Source organism: Capricornis sumatraensis, chromosome 5, assembly GCF_032405125.1.
Source record: "Capricornis sumatraensis isolate serow.1 chromosome 5, serow.2, whole genome shotgun sequence".
Lineage (NCBI taxonomy): Eukaryota > Metazoa > Chordata > Mammalia > Artiodactyla > Bovidae > Capricornis > Capricornis sumatraensis.
Window position 1 is genome coordinate 107,366,603 of NC_091073.1, and position 20,948 is coordinate 107,387,550.

Consider the following 20,948-nt stretch of genomic DNA (forward strand, 5'->3'; position numbering starts at 1 on the left):
ACAAGACTAAAGCTGAAGATGCTTTTACCCCACCATAGTGAAAAGCCCAAGTAAGTCTTCCTCCTTGGAGGAGAGGAGTGCATAGGGAAAAACAGAGAAGAGTAGCTCAAAACAGTTAAGAAGAAAGGGAGCCTCCAAAAGAACAGAATCCAAGGAGACGCTAAGAAGACCTTCCCTCTCCAGAGCTCAGACCAGTTTTGCCCTGGTCCAATTTTGCATCTTGACCACCCTTGCTTAAGAACAGGACCCTCTGTGCCAAATGTTCTTCTCTGCCCAGTTTTGTTCATTCAGTAAAGGTTAAATATTTTAAGCATTTTGATGTACAGACCCAGGTGTGTAGTGGATAAAGTAGGAAAAAGTCTCTATCTTTGTGGAGCTCACATTTTCCCTTCCGTAAGTCCCCTACAAGGCATATATTCCCCCCAGCTCTACTCCTTTCACCCAGATTCCAACTTTGCTATAGTGATGTAATGGGACCTTTTTTTAGTGTTCATTTTGTTCTTGATCGACATAGTTGCTTTTCTTTTGATTGGTGTGTGGTGTGAATTTAAAGATAGAGGCAGGGGGAGCCTGGAATTCCTGCCAAAGCATAGTATGGGTGGACAACGGAGGTTTAGGTTAAGCTCAGTGAGGCAATTAACATGTTTTTGAAAACAGATTGGAATACAGTTATGCACAAGATAAAAATAAGGGAGATTGCTGAAGTAAAGGCAGTAGACAGCTGCTTTGACTATCTGCTGTATGCAGAGCTGTTTTAGATGTTACGGGGGATGATTGTCAACTAAAAATAGTAAAAGATAAGTTAGTACTGAAATAATTGGAATTAGCATAATAAAGCAGAAGAGGTGTTAGACCAGAAATCTCTAACCAGGTTTCCTGGTGAGAACCCTGAAGAAGTCAGTCTGAGTGCTTCAGTTCCGTTGTCTTTGGAATGGGAATAAAACTAGATCAGCTAGTGGTTCACAACACTTGCATTAAAAACTTCTGGGGGACTTTTACATTCAGTTTTTGGAGGTTAGGGCTTGGGCCTATTTTCAGAAGCTTCTGCTGATAATGTTTAAATCCAAGTTCAGATTCAGAACTGCTCCCAAGATCAAAGGCACTTCCAAAACTCTGACATCTTAACATTTGATGAAGTAAGCATAGCATGAACAACTATAGCTGTGGAAATATATGTAAATAGGATTGTTGGGATGAGTAATATTAAGATATTATTAAATCAACAGGTTAGTGTAACAGAGGGTAAGAACATTCTTTTGCCATTAACTTCTTTCATTCCTGTCTTACTTGCCTGGAATTTTTTAAAAAGAGTATTAAATATTTTTCTAGTTTTTTTTTTTTTAAATAAGCATTGCCTAATAAACAGCTTTGAATTTCCAGACATCTGTAGAAAGTTTCAGTTGCTGTTTTTTCTCACTGGAAAGCTCCTTAGTTTGTTAATCCATGGACTAATTAATGATTGACAGTAAGCTTTGGAGCCTGGAAAAATCTCAGCATCACAATGACACTTTAGTAGTCCCCAACCTTTGGATACCAGGGACTGGCTTCATGGAAGATAATTTTTCCACAGACTGAATGTGAAGGACTGGTTTCAGAGTGATTCTTGTAAGGAGCAACCAAGATCCCTTGCATGTGCAGTTCACAGGCCGGTTCCCCGCGCGCCCCCCCGCCCCCCCGTGAGAATCTGATGTCACCTCTGATCTGACAGGAGGTGAAGCTCGGGTGGTGATGCAAGCAATGGGGAGCAGCTGTAAACACAGAAGAAGCTTGACTCACTCGCCCACTGCTCACCTCCTGATGTGCGGCCTGGTTCTTAACAGGCCATGGACTAGTTCCAGCCTGGGGGTTGGGTTCCAGCCTGCTTTAAACCATTAGTGTGATGACTTTTATAATGGTGGTAAATTGTCCTTATTATTTCCCAAAGGATAACTTTGAGGACATTGTCTGTTTATATTTTCCCATTCATTCCTTTATATAATTAAGAACCAAGGTAATACAGTTTTGAGAACTTTATTTTTTAAGATAGTCATAAAATCTTGGAGTTGGAAGAAAGATTTAACAGTTACCTGAAGTTCAAATTCTTTATTGGGTACCCCAAAGAAGTAGTTGTCTAAACAGTATTTCAGTCTCTGTTACCTGGAAACTCAAGTAACTGCCAAGAAAGCTTGTCCATCTTTTGAAAACTCTAAGCATTAGAATGTATTAAGAGCACCAAAGTCTCTCTGGAGTCCCTTGGGGCCATAATACAATCTTTGTCTGATTCCATATTAAAAAGTTCTTCAGTTGACTTTTCACATCTTAATTCTCCAGTTTAGTTACATCTGTTCTCTGGCTATTTTGTAAAGCTTTGTTTTGAGACACTAATTTATTCATACCACTTTTGAAATGTGTTAGCACACAGAATTTGTGTTTCGGAAGAGAGGGACTTGCTTTTGAGTGTTCTCACTTGCTCATATTATATCCTATAAATTACTATTTTATCACTTAAATTGATCTCAGTCATGCCACCCTGTAACCCTTACTCTTAACTAGCAAGTTTTTCAGTTTGTCTGATTTTTTGCTTATACTTGGTTATTTATAAATTTGATTTTTTGGTGTAACTGTGAAAGTGAAAATATTAGTCATTTAGTCGTGTCCAACTCTTTGTGACCCCATGGATTGTATGTAGCCCGCCAGGCTCCTCTCTGTCCATGAAATTCTCCAGGCAAGAATACTGGATTGGGTTGCTATTTCCTTTTCCAGGGTGTTTTCCTGACCCCAGGGGTCGAACCTGGGTCTTCTGCATTGCAGGCAGATTCTTTTACCATCTGAGCCACCAGGAAAGTCCTTTAGAACTTTGTACTTCTATCTTCATATTAAATTTAATCTGGTATATCAGTATTTTTGAATCTTAATCCAGTGAATTCACTATCCTTTTTAGCTTGGGATATTGCACAGAATTGTTGATCATATCCTTCTATATGTCCAGGTGGTTGCAAAAATGTTAAATAGGCAGAGTCATGATAATATATACAGAGGTTAGACCCAGACCTGTGTGCTATAGATAGGTTAGTCCTGTTCGTTGATACTAGAAACTTCCCTCTTGAGTAATACTTGTGTATATTTTCTTAAAGATCTGCTTTCTAAATCTGTAAAACTGACTCTCTTCTTAGCTTTCCCTAAGGTTAGCCTGCTTCCTCTCACTTTATAGATCCAGTTGGAATGTAGCCTTATCAGAAAGGGCTTCTCTGACAATCTTATCCCAAGTAGCTTCCCCTAGTAATAGGAGTGTTGCTGTTTTGCTAGATCACTTAACATTGTTCAGAGATACAAATATGGTTTATTATTAGCTTCTCCTCTTCTAGAATGTCAGCTCTGTGAGGTCAGAGACTATAGATTTGTCATTTAGTGCTATGTCCCTTGCACCTAACATAGTGCTTGGCACAAGTTGGGTACTCAGTTGAAGGAATAATTTTCCTGCTGCAATGTTTTTTTTTGTAGTTTTACTTTATATATAGTTTGTGTAATAAATACAAAAGGAACATTTAGCTTTTTGAATTACTGTATTCCCTTTTACCACCCTTATAGAGATTCTGTCACATTCCAGTGCTGGATAGCATAACTCCAACTGGAAAACGTGCTTTGCTCTGATCACCTTTCAGTTCAGTTCAGTCGCTCAGTCGTGTCCAACTCTTTGCGACCCCATGAATCGCAGCTCGCCAGGCCTCCCTGTCGATCACCATCTCCTGGAGTTCACTCAGACTCATGTCCATCGAGTCAGTGATGCCATCCAGCCATCTCATCCTCGGTCGTCCCTTTCTCCTCCTGCCCCCAATCCCTCCCAGTATCAGAGTCTTTTCCAATGAGTCAACTCTTTGCATGAGGTGGCCAAAGTACTGGAGTTTCAGCTTCAGCATCATTCCCTCCAAAGAAATCCCAGGGCTGATCTTCAGAATGGACTGGTTGGATCTCCTTGCAGTCCAAGGGACCCTCAAGAGTCTTCTCCAACACCACAGTTCAAAAGCATCAATTCTTCGGCGCTCAGCTTTCTTCACAGTCCAACTCTCACATCCATACATGACCACTGGAAAAACCATAGCCTTTGCCAGTGGACCTTTGTTGGCAAAGTAATGTCTCTGCTTTTCAATATGCTGTCTAGGTTGGTCATAACTTTTCTTCCAAGGAGTAAGCGTCTTTTAATTTCATGCCTGCAATCACCATCTGCAGTGATTTTGGAGCCCCCAAAAATAAAGTCTGACACTGTTTCCACTGTTTCCCCATCTATTTCCCATGAAGTGATGGGACCGGATGCCATGATCACCTTTAATCATATTTAATTATCTTCACAGCAAGCCCTTTTTTTTTTTTAACCCAATATGCTTCTAAAAGAATTTCATGAAAGATCTTATCAGTTGCCCAGATACATGTAAAAATGAACAGATTTTTAGAAATTTTTGTCTCAGATATGAGGAAAGCTTCTAATTGGGTGAAAAAGTAAAAGTGTTAGCCCCCAGTCCTGTTGACTGGGGACTCTGTGACCCCGTGGACGGTGGACCTCCAGGCTCCTCTGTCCATGGGGTTTTCTAGGCAAGAATACTGGAATGGGTAGCCATTCTCTTCTCAGGGGATCTTCCTGATCCAGGGATTGAACCTGGGTCTCCCATATTGCAGGCACATTCTTTACTGTCTGAGCCACCAGGAAAGGTAAATAATGTCGAATTGGAATTCCCATAGAAGGTTCCTGCTAGATTCCTTATTGAAATAAATACCTACTTGGTATAAATAAATACCAAGTAGGTATTTATTTTCCTGACATATGCTAATCATAGTGGGGCTAGATACTTACTCTTTGTCAAATTGTTAGGAGTTTTAATAAATTACCTCTTTACTAGTTCACCTGGAGTCTTGTCTGGAATCCATATCAAGATTACCAGTCTGTTGTTTGAGGACTCCATCTTTATTTGAAAGTTAGAATGTTATTCATTGAGTATTGATTATAATTCAGCAGTTTGGTTTACACGTTCTGCTAGTTTGATTTTAAATTTATCTTTTTTTGTGTTAAACAACCAAGTGAAATATCTCTTGAGATAGAAGTGAGAAGCTTTTTTCAGTTTGTGACAGACTTTTCCTTTTCTATTTGCTCTTAAGTACAAAAGTAATCATGGTTTCCATCTGTTGGTAGATAGAATTCACGTGGGTTTTTTCTGGCACCAAGTTTTATAGTTGTCTGAAATTTTGCATGATTTGAAAATCCATAAATAAAGAAGCATCTGTATGACTCAGTAATTATTCTGAAGAGAACTGTGGTTGTTAATACATTTTTGAAAAAAGTGTTTTTTGTTTTAATAATATGTATCTTTTTTCCTCCTCCAGAGAATGGATCTTGGAGAATGTCTGAAAGTCCATGACCTGGCTTTAAGAGCAGATTATGAAATCGCATCCAAAGAACAAGATTTTTTCTTTGAACTTGATGTATGTCATTTTGTTTTAACAAGTTAGATTAACCTTTTGCAGTAAACTATTTTGAATGTAGATTGATATTTCTTAATGGAAAAGCCTCTTAGCAAAATTATCTTTTTTTGTGATTAATATGAAGGGTGGTTTAAGGGAGGTCCACAGAGAGTCAAACACACGACTGAGTGACTGACACACACAACACACACATGAAGGGTAGTACTAAATTTAGTAAGATTATGTACTTTCTTAACTAACAAATCATTTTGAAAAATATGAGATGAAACTGCATATTTTAAGAAAGTGTGTGAAAGTTGTATAATTCATATATTGATTTGAAAATTAAGGATATTCTTCCCAATTAGGTATTTGTGATTAAGAAAATACCATTTTGAATGTAAACAACTAATTTCTAGTGTATATAAAACCCTTTAATGATTAGCTGAATTTTTATATTCATACTTGTTTTTGTATCTATAAATATACATATAAGGAGAGGAAAGATATTAAGGACGGTGTTTTTCTTTGGTTTTTTCTTAATGTGTAAGAGAAGAAATACGAGAGGAAGTAGAAGATGCTGTATAGGCATCTAAAAGGCTCGGCCTTGCTATGCAGACACGAGAGTAGTTGGGACTGGTTTTTAGTAGAAGATGCACTGATCAGCATTGCATCAAGCATAGTGATGGCCATAAACCTTGTGGTGTATTTCATCAGTGAGGCAATAGATGGTTTATTTGGTTTTGGAGAAAAGTAGTAAATAGCCACCCCCCACCCCCACCTCCATTTACTTCTCTGAACTTCCAAGAATTTTTGCTAATGGAAATGAAGTCATCTATGTAAACATAATTTTAATATGGGGCTGGAGCAGTTGGGGAAATGCCTTAAGTGAATTTGTTGTGATTTAACATACACTGGGCATAAAATACTGCAGAAATTCACCAACATCTAGATGTAAGGGTGTGGGGTTTTCAATCCTTTACTTCCACAAGTATGTTTGAAACTATTTCCCATATGCCACATAGTGTGTCGGTCACGATTTCCTTGCAGTTTTAATAAATGAAATGGAATATAAGTATAATTTTAATTTGCATTTTTATTATAAATAAGTTTGAAATTTTTTCATGTATTTAAGATCTATTTATATATCCTTTTCAGTGAACTTTCAGTGTACATTTTGTGTGTGGCGGGGGGGTGCTGTTTACTAATTTTGGATGTTAGTGTGTGTGTATGTATGTTTGTTTGTTTTTTTGCCATGTGGCATGTGGGATCTTAGCTCCCCAACCAAGGATCAAACTCGCACCCTTTGTAGTGGAAGCAGGGAGTCTTAGCCATCAGGCTACCAGGAAGGTCCCAGATGTTAGTATTTTTCTACTTGATTTGTACTAAATAGCACCTTACATATAATGAAAATTAGTCCCTTGTCTCAGATAATATGTTGTGGTTTTTTTTCTATTTCTTTTTTGGGAGTTGTGAGTTTTGCAAAATATTTGTGTAGTTGTGTAGTTTATTAATGGTTAAAAATCTGTTAAGTCAAAAGGCCTTCCCTGTCCTGCTGTGATAAGAATTCTGTTTCATGATTTCTTCTGGTATTTTTATGGTTTTGGTTTATGTATTTGAATCTGCGATTAAATTTATCCTGTTACAAGGAACTGAGGTATAGATCTCACTTTCTACATAGCTGCTTAGTTGACTCAACACTATTGATTAGTTCCATCTTTTTTAAAAAATAAAATTTAAGTTAATTAGAGTTAAATAACTATTTCTTTCTCATCACAGATAAAAGGTTTTACATTTTCATGAAATTCATGGGTTAAATAACCATTTTTAGAATTTTATGTGTGTCTAATAAATTTATATTTTTAAACATTGGAGTTTTGAATTAGCTGTATTTCTGTACAGTAAGATATGTAAGTCTAAATTGGTTGGGTTGGGAATACATCTTTAAAGCTTAGTTTTATATGAACTGTAATTTATTTATAGACATACTAACATATGCCTGATAAACATCTATGTAAATACGTAGATTTTTACAAAATTCTCAGTGGTTTATTCTTTGAGAAAAGAGCAATTGTTCTAATTGTAACATTTTCATTGTGGAAAATTTGAAAAATACAGAAAAACAGATTACTAAAAATTACCTGTATATTCAGAAATTGTTAATATCTAATGTATGCTCGTCAATTTTTCTAAAGCTTTTTTATTTTACAAAATTGGGCTCTTACTGCATATACCATTTTGTAACTTTATTTACAAATGAAGCCTGAGCATTTTCTTAGGTCCTTATGTGTTCTACTGACACCTCTTTTAAATGACTGAAGATTAAATTTTCTACATGTTATCTGGATATTTCCCCATTTAACACTGTGAAGAACATCTTTGAATATTAATTTCTCCATATACCTCTGATTACGTTCTTAAAATGGATTTCTAGAAGTAAAAGTCACTAAGTCAGGGCATATTGTTAAGGCTTTTGATAAAGATTACCATATTGCCTTTTTATTGAGGTTGCACTGGTTTGTGATTCCTTCAGCACAGTATGAGAGTGGCAGTTTCCTTACCGCCTTAAATTTGCTGGGAATTTTTATGTTTGTTCTTTGTAGATTCGATAGATGATGATAGTGGTTTTCAATTTGTAGTTGAACTCACTTTTATTTTTTTTTATTCCCATAATAGCATTTAAAATAATAAAGTATAATTTTTGAGGAAAGATATTTATGGATACAGTTGATTTTTCTTACAGTAATTGTCTTAATTAAACTTTGTAGGCTATGGATCATCTGCAGTCATTCATTGCAGATTGTGATAGAAGAACAGAAGTGGCTAAGAAAAGATTAGCAGAAACTCAAGAAGAAATTAGTGCTGAAGTTGCAGCGAAGGTAAGATGTTCAATTATTTCATTAATACAAAGTAGTTTTACCTTACTATACTTTGAGGTATACTTTTTATAACTATTTTTTAATAATTATAGGAGATTGCAGAGACATATGTAGAAATTTTACATACTCTTCCTCTAGTCCTCCCCTATGTTAACATCCTACATAATTAATAGTGGCAAAGCCATGAAGTTGATACTGGGCCAGTCCTTACATATTATTCACATTTCATTAGTTGTGCATGTGTGTGTAGCTGTATGCAATTTCATCACATGTATAACTACCACTGTAATTGAGTTACTTAACTGTAGCATCACCACAGTACTTCATGTTACCCCTTTATAGCCACACTCATTCCTCTGTCTCTCTAGCCCCTGGCCACCACTAATCTATTTTCCGTCTCTATAATTATGTTATTTCATTGAATATTCCATAAATGGCATCATGCAGGTTGTATCCTTTTGAGATTAGCTTTTTACAGTCAGTACAACTTCCTTCAGTTTCATACAAGTTGTGTGTATCAGTAGTTCATTCTTAGGCAAAAATGTTTTGTTGTGAACTTATGCAAAAAGTAGAGAGAAAAGTACAGTGAATCCCAGTGAATTCAAAGGCATCAGTCTTCTGCTGTTTCATTATTTGAAAAGCAAATTGTAGATGTCATATCATTTCACCTTTAAAACATAACCACAAAATTACATTCATAAAGGTAACAAATTTTTAATATTATCCAATACCCAGAATGAGTTCATTTTCCTGTGTAGAGTTGGTGTGTTAAATCAGAGTTCAGAAGTCCACATACTGGCTTTTGCTGATTTGGTGACTCACTGCTTTGTAATGTTGTGTACCATTCAGTGTAGTCTGACACATTTTATGGAAATGCAGAATGGAGACAAAGTTACCCAGTAGAGTTTAGGTGACATCATTAAATGTAGTGCTCAGATATGTGTGTACAAAGTGAAATGGATCCCTTGTCTGAGGAGAGGATTATGTATAACCAACTTTTTTATGGAAAGTTTTCTTAATATGGGGACTATAAAGATAGGTGTCCTAAAGTACAAGGGATTTCATATCTCATGGTAGGAAGAGATCCATAGCAGTTGGCTAGACCCCAGCTGTACTGGTTTATAAAGCTTTGTATTAGTTATCCATCACTACAAAAATGCTGACAGGTTACCTCAAAACTTAAAGCATTAAGAATTTATTTAGCTCATGAGTCTGTAATGAGTAACTTAGGCTGATATTGACTAGGCAGTGACTCCTCTAAGCTGGGTTCACTCATGTCTTCCAGTCAGCTGGAGGCCAGAAGTCTGGCCTGAACATATTCTCACGGTGGTAGCAGAGGTGCAGTAGTATCAAGCCCCATCGTACAAGCAGTTTTTAAGCATTCCCTTATGTCGTATTTGCTACCATCCTGTTAACCAAAGCCAGTTAGTTACATGGCCAAGTTCAGAGTCAGCATATGGTGTTTTTCACATAGCAAAGGGCACAGGTGCAGGAGGGTGAAGAGCTTTGGTCACCAGTGCAGTCCTTCTGTGGCAGATACTTGAGGAAAATACCCTTTTGTTAAAGTAGGACAATAGTGGTGATACAGTTGGGAGGTTTTTTTGAGGGACACATATCTTGGATTGAGGGAAATTTAAGGAGTCAAGGTTATTGGCACACTACTTTGTTGGGACTGGATGTCAATATAAAATCAAAACCTTTTTTGCTAATTGGCCATATAGGCTGAATACTTATTTTGTAGCCAGAATAAAGACTGTCACGTGCCATTAAAACAATAGGAATGAACTAGATACCCATAGTGGTGGTGATGAGGTGGTATATCAGAACCCAAAGAAAGAAATAATCCCAATGGAAAGGGATGGACCACGGGAGAAAGGTGCCATGCTGGTATACTGAATATTAGTAATATGCCACATGTGTATACAAGGCACATTTTCTCATTTCTCACAACCTTGAGAGATAGGTATTATCCCTACTTCTCAGATAAGGAAGTAGATTCAGGTGTGGTAATCTGGCCACAATTACATAGCTGTTAATTGGTTTGTCCAAAAACCAGATAGATATGTTGGACTCTAAAGCCATATCTTCACTTTAAAGAATATCCGCCAATTCATTTCTTTTACTCATATTTGAGCATAGTATCTTAGGCATTGGAAATACAGAAGTGGCATACAGAGTAATGTGATATAGATAAAAGTAATTGTCATAGAAGATACAGAGATGGCACAAAGGAGGGTATGATGCTCTCTGCTTAAGTGTCTTAAGTGAGGGTGAGGTGTGGCTGTTGATTGTTCACATAATAGACTGTTCAGTTGGACCTTACTGAAAGGACAGACGTGCGTGAGGCAGGCAAAGGAGATAATGGACGACGTCCTAGCAAGAGAGAGCAGTATGTGGAAAGTCAGAGAGGAAGAAAACAACAGGGTGAGTTTGGGAAACATATAACAGATTTGTTGTGAAGTCAGAGAACAGAGATAGTTTGGAAAGGTACAGAGTGCCAGAATGTGGAAGAAAATGTATTTTATACTTGGAATACACTGCCAAAGCAGAGGTTAAAAAACAGTAGTTATATTGAGATCATATTGAGATCAGTTGTCTCCCTGAACTCACTAAAGTAAAGGGAGGCAGGCTCAAAATATTCTAATGTCCACCAATTCAGAAAGCATAAGTTATATTGCCTTAGATAGCTCAAACGTCTTTTCTGAGCACCTACAAAATATTTTGAACTTTGGTACATGCTGCTTTTTATTCATGATCTTCTTTTCTGTTTCTTTCTAGGCAGAACGTGTTCATGAGTTAAATGAAGAAATTGGTAAATTGTTGGCCAAAGTGGAGCAGCTAGGAGCTGAAGGAAATGTGGAGGAATCCCAGAAAGTAATGGATGAAGTGGAAAAAGCACGGGCAAAAAAAAGAGAAGCAGAGGTAGTTTATAGTTACAGTTTATAGACCCTTAGCATCTGTACTTCCAAAGAACATATATTTAATCAGAAATTATTGAAAAGTTAAAGGAAATTTAAACCAGTTTAAAAATAAGTAGCTAGTTTGTGTCATGCCAATGGGTTATATATCAAAACTAGTGGTTGTTTTGGAATTTAGAGTCATTGATCTGTTGAAATTTATAACTGGAATTGAAATTACCTAAACAACGTCTCTCACACACACAGACACACACATACAGTACTCATATCCATGGTCACTATGATACCCTACCCCCTTCTCTATCCTCATGCAACTATAGTATTCTCCCTTTTCTTCCTTCCGCATTACAGTCTGCTGGCACACTGGAAGCCTCCTCTCATTCTTCTTCCACAGCACAACTCAAAATCTGCTATCCTGCAGACAAAGTTCAATTTTTTTTTGCCCCTCCCCCGATATATTTTTAGAAAATCAAATGCCTTCAAATAAGATTGTACTCTCCCCTTTTGCCATAGTCTCCATTGTTCTTAACTGTATCACACTTGGGTTTAATTTGTTCTTTTTTTCTAGCGTTCTGAGGCAGAAGCTTAGAGCATTGATTTAGTTTATTTTATTGATTATTTTTCATTTTTTACTTTTACTGAAGTATAGTTGATTTACAGTGTTGTGTTAATTTCTTGGCTTCCCAGGTGGTGCTAGTGATAAAGAAACTGCCTGCCAATGCAGGTTAGACCTAAGAGACGCTGGTTTGATCCCTGGGTCTGGAAGATCCCCTGGAGGAGGGCATGGCACCCCACTCTAGTATTCTTGCCTGGAGAATCCCTTGGACAGAGGAGCCTGGCGGGCTTCCATCCATGGGGTTGCAGAGTCAGACAAGACTGAAGCAACTTAGCAGGCTCAGCAAAGTGACTCAGTTATTACATTTTTTTTCCCTTTCCATTATATTTTATCATGAATTATGAAGTATGCCTATACTTCCTGTGCTATACAGTAGAACTTTGTTGTTCATCCATACTGTATATAGTAGTTTGTGTCTGCTATTCCCAAGCTTCCAGTCCTTCCCTCCTCCATCCCCCTGGATCATTCTTCTAAGCACAGCAATAGCATCTCACAGATTTTCATATGTTGTGTTTTTACTTTCATTCATTTCTAAATATTTGCTAATATTGCTTATGATTTCAATTTTCACTGATTTTAATTCTGTTGTGGTCAGAAAACATGTTGTGATTTCAGTTCTCTTAAATATGTCAGTACTTGTTTTGTGACCCTGCCTATGGCCTGTCTTAGTGAATCTTCCATTTGCACTTGAATGATACTCTGCCTTGTTAAATGAAGTGTTCTGTAAATGTCCTTTGAGTCAAGATAGTTGATAGATTTTTTCAACTTACCTATATCCTGTTGGTTTTCCTGCCTACTTATTCTACTATTAATATTTACTAAGAGGAGTGGTTGAAGTCTTATTGTGGATTTGTTTTGGATTTTTATGTCTTTTGATTAATTTAACCTTTTGTTTTGAAATGTCCTTCTCTCTCCCTATTAATGTCCCTTGTTTTGAAATCTCCTTTGTCTGATGTTAACAAAAGATTCTAGCTTTTTTTATAAGTTGGAGTTGTATACTATAAACTCTAGAGAAACCACTGGAGCAGAAAAAGAGGTATAACTAATAGCTGAAATAAAGTGGAATGCTAAAAAAGTACTTAATCCAAAAGAAAGGCAGGAGAAAAGGAAGAAACAACAGATTAGATATGTAGACAATAAATAGTGAGATGGTAGACTTAAACCCAGTGTATCAGTAATTACATTAAATACAAATGGTCTCAATAGTCCAATTAAAAAGAGATTGTGAGACTAGATTTACAACAAAAAGAAATAAGACTTAACTGTACTAGCTGCAGGAAACCCACTCTAAATACAGAGACACAAAGGTTCTAGGCTGGGAAAAAATGTACCAAGTAGCCATTCTAGGTAGTTTTAATTTCTTAATATTAGGATTTTTTAAAATGTAGTTAATGTCAGTCCAGAAAATAAAGTTTGTGGTACCACCATGGCGTCTGATCCAAAAGCCTCTGATTTCTCCCTAGGTAGAAAGAGGAGGAATAATATGGCACAAAAATTGAGTTGACCTGTCTTGTGCTTTTGGTTTTTCTTTTTACAAATATTTTATTTTGAAATATTTTAAGAAAAGTTAAAATATCGGGTGAAGAATTCTCCCGTATCCTTCACACAGACTCTTCAAATGTTAACATATTACCACATTAGCTTTATCATTCTCTTCCTACATCACTGTGTGTGTGTATTCGAAGTGTTTGACAATAAGTTATAAAAATGATGCCTCTTTATCCCTAAATACTTCAGTGTGTATTTCATAAAAATAAAGACATCTTACTATATAACCACAGTACAGTTGTCTGAATCATGGAATAATATTGTTACAATATTGTTAATCTGAAGACTTTGTTCAGATTTTACCATTTGTCCCAATAATGTTCATTTTCAGAAAAGAAAAAAATTTTTTGTTTAAGATCCAGTCCAGGATCATGTCGTAGCCTATCAAAGGCATGTGTTAGTGGTTTGTTTACATGTATACCTATATCTCCTCCCTCTAGAGCCTCCCTCCCCCACCCACCCCTTGAGGTCATCACAGGACACTGTGCTATACAGGAGCTTCCCACTAGCTGTCTGTTTTACACATGGTAATATGTGGTTTTGTTGCTAAGTCATGTCTTGCAAGTCCATGGACTGTAGCCCGCCAGGCTCCTCTGTCCATGGAATTTCCCAGGCACAAATACTGGATTGGGTTGCCCTTTCCTTCTCCAGGGGATCTTTCTGGAAGAAATCAAACTTGGGAATCAAACTTGGGTCTCCTGCATTGCAGATAGATTCTACTAACTGAGCTAATAGGAAATCCCTAGTAATGGGAGAAACGTCTTATTTAGAAAGAAGATATTTGCAAATGAAGCAGCAGACAATGGATTAGTCTCCAAAGTGACAAACAGCTCATGGAGCTCAATATAAAAAAAATAAAAATTAAAAAATGGGTGGAAGACCTAAATAGACATTTCTCCCATTGCCTTTTAAAAAAAATGTTGGTATACAAAAACTGGGCCCAAAGTGGAGGCTGCATTTTATTATTTTTTTGAGAAAATTTCACTCATTTATTTTTGGCTGCATGTGGGCTTTCTCTAGTTGTGGGAAACGGGCTACTCTCTAGTCGTGGTGCAGTGGCTGCTTTTATTGCGGAGCACAGGCTCTGGAGTTCTGGCTCAATAGTTGTGTTACGTGGGATCTTCCCAGACCAAGGATTGAACTGGTGTCCTTTGCTTTGCAAGGCGGATTCTTAAAGAACCTCCTGTAGATTTTCTCCAGCAGTGTCCGTTTATATTTCGTTAGCCAAAGCTACGTGGAAACTTGGAAATGTCATGCTTTTATATGGGCATGCTGCTGCCTCAAACAAATCAGAATTCTGTCAGGAAAAAGGGTAGAGTGGATGCACAAATATACTAATGTATTACCTCCTTCAGTTCAGTTCAGTTGCTCAGTTGTGTCCCACTCTTTGCGACCCCATGAATCGCAGCACGCCAGGCCTCCCTGTCCATCACCAACTCCCGGAGTTCACTCAGACTCACGTCCATCGAGTCAGTGATGCCATCCAGCCATCTCATCCTCGGTCATCCCCTTCTCCTGCCCCCAATCCCTCCCAGCATCAGAGTCTTTTCCAATGAGTCAACTCTTCGCATGAGGTGGCCAAAGTACTGAAGTTTCAGCTTCAGCATCATTCCCTCCAAAGAACACCCAGGGCTGATCTCTTTTAGGATGGACTGGTTGGATCTCCTTGTAGTCCAAGGGACTCTCAAGAGTCTTCTCCAACACCACAGTTCAAAAGCATCAATTCTTCAGTGCTCAGCCTTCTTCACAGTCCAACTCTCACATCCATACATGACCACAGGAAAAATCATAGCCTTGACTAGACAGACCTTAGTCGGCAAAGGAATGTCTCTGCTTTTCAATATGCTGTCTAGGTTGGTCATAACTTTTCTTCCAAGGAGTAAGCATCTTTTAATTCATGGCTGCAGTCACCATCTGCAGTGATTTTGGAGCCCCAAAAAATAAAGTCTGACATTGTTTCCACTGTTTCCCCATATATTTCCCATGAAGTGATGGGACCAGATGCCTCCTTAACTTAATGTAAATAAAATGATGAGTCCGAGACCTCTTAATCTCAGTAAAGCACCTTTCATCTATGTCTTATAGAGCCCCTCTGTTTGAGGCGAAGTTTTATCATTTGTAGGCCTTGTCTATATTTACATAGTGGGGAAAATGATACGTGGAAGGAAGCTGTAATAGTATGGAAGACATGCATTCCTTTTCTGCAAGCATGGGCGACTACTTCCTTGATTCTTCACTAATGTATATTTTTGGGGTTGCTGCATCTCGTTTTTAACAAAAAAATACAGAAAACAGAACATTGAGAAAACCTTTGAAGAAAGTTATACCCTGTTTATGTTATTGTAGTTCTTGGCAAAAGGTAATTTGAGGCTCTGATCTTTCATTTCTAGTGGAGAAGTCCTGAGGACAGAGGATGGGAGTAAGAGGGGGGAATCTATTTCATGACAAAATAGCCATACTTTTGTGTGTTCATTAGAAGCTTTTTTTTTTGTATGAACATAGTAAATTTTGTTTAATTGTGTGATTTGAATGCAGTTTATATGAACATGGTTTTTCTCACTTTTGTTTAGGAAGTTTATCGGAATTCTATGCCAGCTTCCAGTTTCCAACAGCAGAAACTTCGAGTCTGTGAAGTTTGCTCTGCCTATTTAGGTCTTCATGATAATGACAGACGACTGGCTGATCATTTTGGGGGTAAACTGCACCTGGGATTTATTGAAATAAGAGAGAAGCTTGAAGAATTAAAGGTATATTGATAAATTAATATCCCACACTTTATCCAGTTATAGCCACTCATTTTGTGTAGTATATTTCTTTGATATTGAAGACTGTTCTTAACTGTGATTCTGTTAATAATTCAGATTATAGGATTTTGTGTAGAGTTGTAAACGGAAATAGCAGCTTGTTTAATGGATGTCTGACAAACTTTAAAAATCCTCTTATTCTTGGTGGAGATAATATTTTGTCTTGGACATCATATTGAATCAGGTAGGAATCATACAAGCCACCTAAAATTTCCAATGATACTTTCTTTAAAAAAAAAACCACTGGTAATAATGTTAATGTAACATTTAAAGGAAGATTAAAAAAAGATCCAATATTTGTTTAAAATATTTTGCAGTTCACTAAATAGCAGACTTTAAAACCTCTAGTTTTATGCTTCTGCTCCCACTTCAAAAGAACTTAAAAACCTATTTTTTTAATGGACAGTCTGTGTCATTTAAGTATATGGGCTGATGTGAGAAAGGCAGCACAGCTCTTCCTTGTCTGCCGAACTCTTCTGAGAAGATAAGCAAAGACAGAAAAGGATATATCTAAACCGCTGAAAGGAAGCATAGTCAATGGATAAGGCCAGTTTACTTTTCAGCAATCTGATGTGGCTAGTTGTTTTTTGTCTTTTTTTAATTGGCACAGTCGCCTTTTGTCATGAATTGAGGACTTTCTTGATGGCAGACACCAGTAGTGACTTTTTGTGTAGTTATCACTGAAATTAACCCAGCATCCGTAGCTGGGCATTTAAAATAATGTAGAATCAGAATCACCTAGGGATGTCTCTGTATTTTTAGTTTATTGTGAGCTCTTGTCAGTATTCTGAGTAGCTTAGATGATCTTGGTTAAGTTTTTTGAAATTAAAAAGTGAGTGTCACCATAGCAAATGATCATTGGCCTCAAAGATAAAAATGGTACCTGCTGCTGCTGCTAAGTCACTTCAGTCGTGTCCGACTCTGTGCGACCCCATAGATGGCAGCCCACCGGGCTCCCCCGTCCCTGGGATTCTCCAGGCAAGAGCACTGGAGTGGGTTGCCATTTCCTTCTCCAATGCATGAAAGTGAAGAGTGAAAGTGAAGTCGCCCAGTCTTGTCCAACCCTCAGCGACCCCATGGACTGCAGCCTTCCAGGCTCCTCCATCCCTGGGCTTTTCCAGGCAAGAGTACTGGAGTGGGGTGCCATTGCCTTCTCCGAAATGGTACCTGATTGGGTACCAAATACAGACCTAGAAGCAGAACTGTTGAGTGTTTCACTGGTATTTTTTTTTTTTTTTACAAAGTTTATTTATTTATTTATTTTTTATTTTTTTATTTTTAAAATCTTTAATTCTTACATGCGTTCCCAAACATGAACCCCCCCTCCCACCTCCCTCCCCATAACATCTCTCTGGGTCACCCCCATGCACCAGCCCCAAGCATTCACTGGTATTTTTTAAAGTAGTAGCATCAGGATTGTAACCAGAAGTCAACAGAAGACATTTCTGTGTTGGAAATCATAGGGCATGGAAATAGTGATTTATAATGATTGATTTTTAAAATCATTTTTAAAGAATTTAGAAGATATAAGAGGAGAAAAATCTTATAAAAGTGATTTTGAAATATTAAGGAGTCATGGAGAAATATGAAATTTTATATCAAAGGGAGGAAAGATTTTGGAAACCAGACTTGTAAGCTTAGTGATTAAACCTGACAAAACTTCAAATTGAATTGGTATTAAAAAGTTTTGCTATTAGATATGGTAAAATTGAGGATAATGCTAAGAATGAGCCCGGTAAATAATGCTTCTCGTTTAATATTATTTGAACTGTCCTTGTGTTTTAAGAGAGTTGTAGCTGAGAAGCAGGAGAAAAGAAACCAGGAACGCCTGAAGAGAAGAGAAGAAAGGGAGAGAGAAGAAAGGGAGAAGCTGAGGAGGTATGGTGTGATCACTGGAGTGGTCCAAGGGTCTAAAAAAGATGTGATGGCACATAAGATTTTAGACATCAGTAAATCTGGACTTGGGAAGTTTCTGTTTACTCTTAAAAATATTACCATTTGAAACTGTTTATTCAAGTATATTAACTAAAGACTGTTTAAGTCCAGGAAATTTCCTTCAAAATGTATGGAAGAGGGAGTCAAGAGCACCTCACATCTTTATGTTTAGTAAGATTTATAACAAGGCCCATTTCTAGCCCTTTGATTACCATAATAGTCTCACTTTGTGCCAGACTGGCACAGAACTAATTTATGGTACATACTTATTGACAGAAGGGCTGGGTGTTGGTTTTTTTTTTTAATCTGTTTCACTGATTATTTTACATGCTACTTCGATTCTGTATTTCTCCAATTTAGAAGCTATAAACTGTTAAAACTTCTATTAATTTAATAATAGCTAAATGTGCACAGTTCTTTTTATATTGGTGTATTAGTTGATAAAATCAGGATTCTTCATATTTAGAACATGTGCATGTTCTGGATCATGGTTACCCATTGGCAGTATGTTGTGTGACCTTCAACAATTTTCAGATGGAGGGAAAAGATTTACCTATCATTCTAACTTACAGTGTTTCCTTAATGCTATTATATTTCTCTGAAATTTAAATAGCTTCTCTTCAGTAGATGTCCCTAAGTTAATTAAAACCCTTGATAATATGTGACTCGGCTATGTCAACTTCCTCCAAGCTTTGAGCATGTTACATGCAATCTATTTCAAGACACTTAAACTGACTTCATTTTTGTTACATGGCTTGTAACAGGTAATCTTTTTGCACTGTGATGACAAAAATGAAACAAAGCTATATATGGACATGTTCCTGTTTAGAGGAAGTGCTTTTATTCTTCTATCAATATATTTTCTTTGTTTACTAGTAAATTTTACCTCAGAGCTTTATCTCTCTTCCCTTTTGTGTATACTAATTTTCCATGAAAATAGCGCCTAGTATTGTAATATTTAAGATAATATAAATGGAATTTGAATCTCAGTTTAAGTTAAAATGCAACAGAATATACTGCCACTAATACAAATAATACATCTGAGATGACAGCCAAATAAGAAAGAGAAGTCTTTGCAGGACTACATTTTCACATCTGTCAGAGGTGAAAGCACATCACATCTTACTCTTTTAATGCCATATTTCTTTTAATAATAGTTATGAAATGTTAACACTATTTCAGAAATGTTAAAAAAAATTTTTTTTTAAACTATCTGTGAACTTGAAGGACCCTAATTATGGAAGATGAGGAAATTACCAGTAAGTATAAAATTACACACAAAATGGTTCAACTATGGTGTTGAAAGGATAATGATAAAAATTATCATCACTTTACTGGATGCTTACTGTGTGCCAGCTGCTGTGCTAATAAGACTTGCTATATTTATCTATTACTTGAAAGCTCCCAGTGAATTTTTTATTACTATTCCTCTTTTTCAAATGGCAATCTAAGCTGTGGGAAGATATATAATCTGCCCAGGCCACACAGATAGTGAGTGATGGAAACAGTTATGGCTTATATGAGGCTCAATCTACATTCATGTTCCAACCAAGCTATATACACTCCACCAAAAATAACCCTTTGACTTCCTGGTAACCATAATACTTGCTCTTACTATCTGTTGAGCTTTAATTGTGTGCTGGGCATCATGAAGAGCACTTTATATCAGAGAATTGTGTGTCATATTAAGAAACATTGTAAGAATGAATTGAGTGTTCTAGGGGTTATTGTATGAGGTGATAATTCCAGAGTATGTGTCCCTCAGAAGTTGTATTCTGTTTCAAGAGGGAAAGACGAAATGACAGATGTAAATAACAAAGAATTCTTTCCAGGTTGGGAGGTGGTTTTCGGAGAATTGGTGAATTGCATTGTGTTTTAAGTCTTCTAGGAGCATATTCTAAGAGCCAGGTAGCCTAGTAAAGGGGTGTGCCAGAGTGGGAAAGTCTGTAAAATTTGTGGTGCTTTTTGGGAAAATTTGTGTATACACAGATGTGCCTTGTATTAATAAAGTTAATATAAAAATTAGAAATGGGAATGTAATTTTAATAGCACAATCTACCTTTTCTTCCTTATTTATAGTTATTTTTCTAAAAATAGAATTCTTTTTTTAGGTCTCGATCACATAGCAAGAATCCTAAAAGGTAGGTATTATACAAGATAAATGGTGAAGCTGTGTTTTCTGAGGGTAGTGAATGAGAATTTATTAGTTCTCTTAATTCTTTTGTAGTGCATATTTGAGCAGTGTCATTTGAGAAGAAGTTGGTCAGAAGATACTCATGAGCTACAGTTTAGTTTTATTAGAGTAAATTATATACAGTGCCCTGAAGTTACAGAGAAAACTAAAAATATTTCAGAATATTTCATTAAAATCTTGTTTAGAAGCTCAAGAGTATACATGTGACAAGATTTATTTTTTAAAAATCAGTTTGGGTGGTACATCTAAGAAACATATTCTAAGAGATTGTTCAAAATACAAATAAATAGTTGGATATGTTTTGAATGAGGGAATCCATGGTGAGTTTATTAAGGGAAACGAAGATGTTTAGTTTGCACCCAAGCTAGACTTGGGTTTTATTGCTTCTCCCTTTGTGCAGGGATCACATAAAGCTTTGATGGGGCATGTTACATCCTTAAAAGAGGAGGAGGAGAAGACTTAATTTTGATCTTTGGCCCTAGTATTGATGGACTTTCTGAAGCTTTTTTCCCAAATTCTTCCATTGCTCTCACTCAAATCACATCTTCTTTTTGAAACCTTCTATGTATTCTTGACTGTAAAGAATAAGAGCATTTGCTGTTACGAAAGCAAAACCTTGTGTTT

At 36.7% G+C, this 20,948-nt stretch overlaps 1 protein-coding gene across 7 annotated transcripts in view; it reads left to right on the forward strand.

Annotated features, from left to right (window-relative positions):
* The window catches only part of LUC7L2 (LUC7 like 2, pre-mRNA splicing factor), a 73,266-nt gene that overhangs the window by 44,486 nt on the left and 7,832 nt on the right, over window positions 1–20,948 (forward strand). For all 7 annotated transcript variants that reach the window (XM_068972525.1, XM_068972529.1, XM_068972526.1 and 4 more), the window contains 6 exons: window positions 5,353–5,451; window positions 8,199–8,309; window positions 11,088–11,231; window positions 15,962–16,138; window positions 17,982–18,073; window positions 20,242–20,271. In XM_068972525.1, coding sequence (XP_068828626.1) covers window positions 5,353–5,451; window positions 8,199–8,309; window positions 11,088–11,231; window positions 15,962–16,138; window positions 17,982–18,073; window positions 20,242–20,271 — 653 coding nt within the window. The remainder of the gene's footprint in view (window positions 1–5,352; window positions 5,452–8,198; window positions 8,310–11,087; window positions 11,232–15,961; window positions 16,139–17,981; window positions 18,074–20,241; window positions 20,272–20,948) is intronic.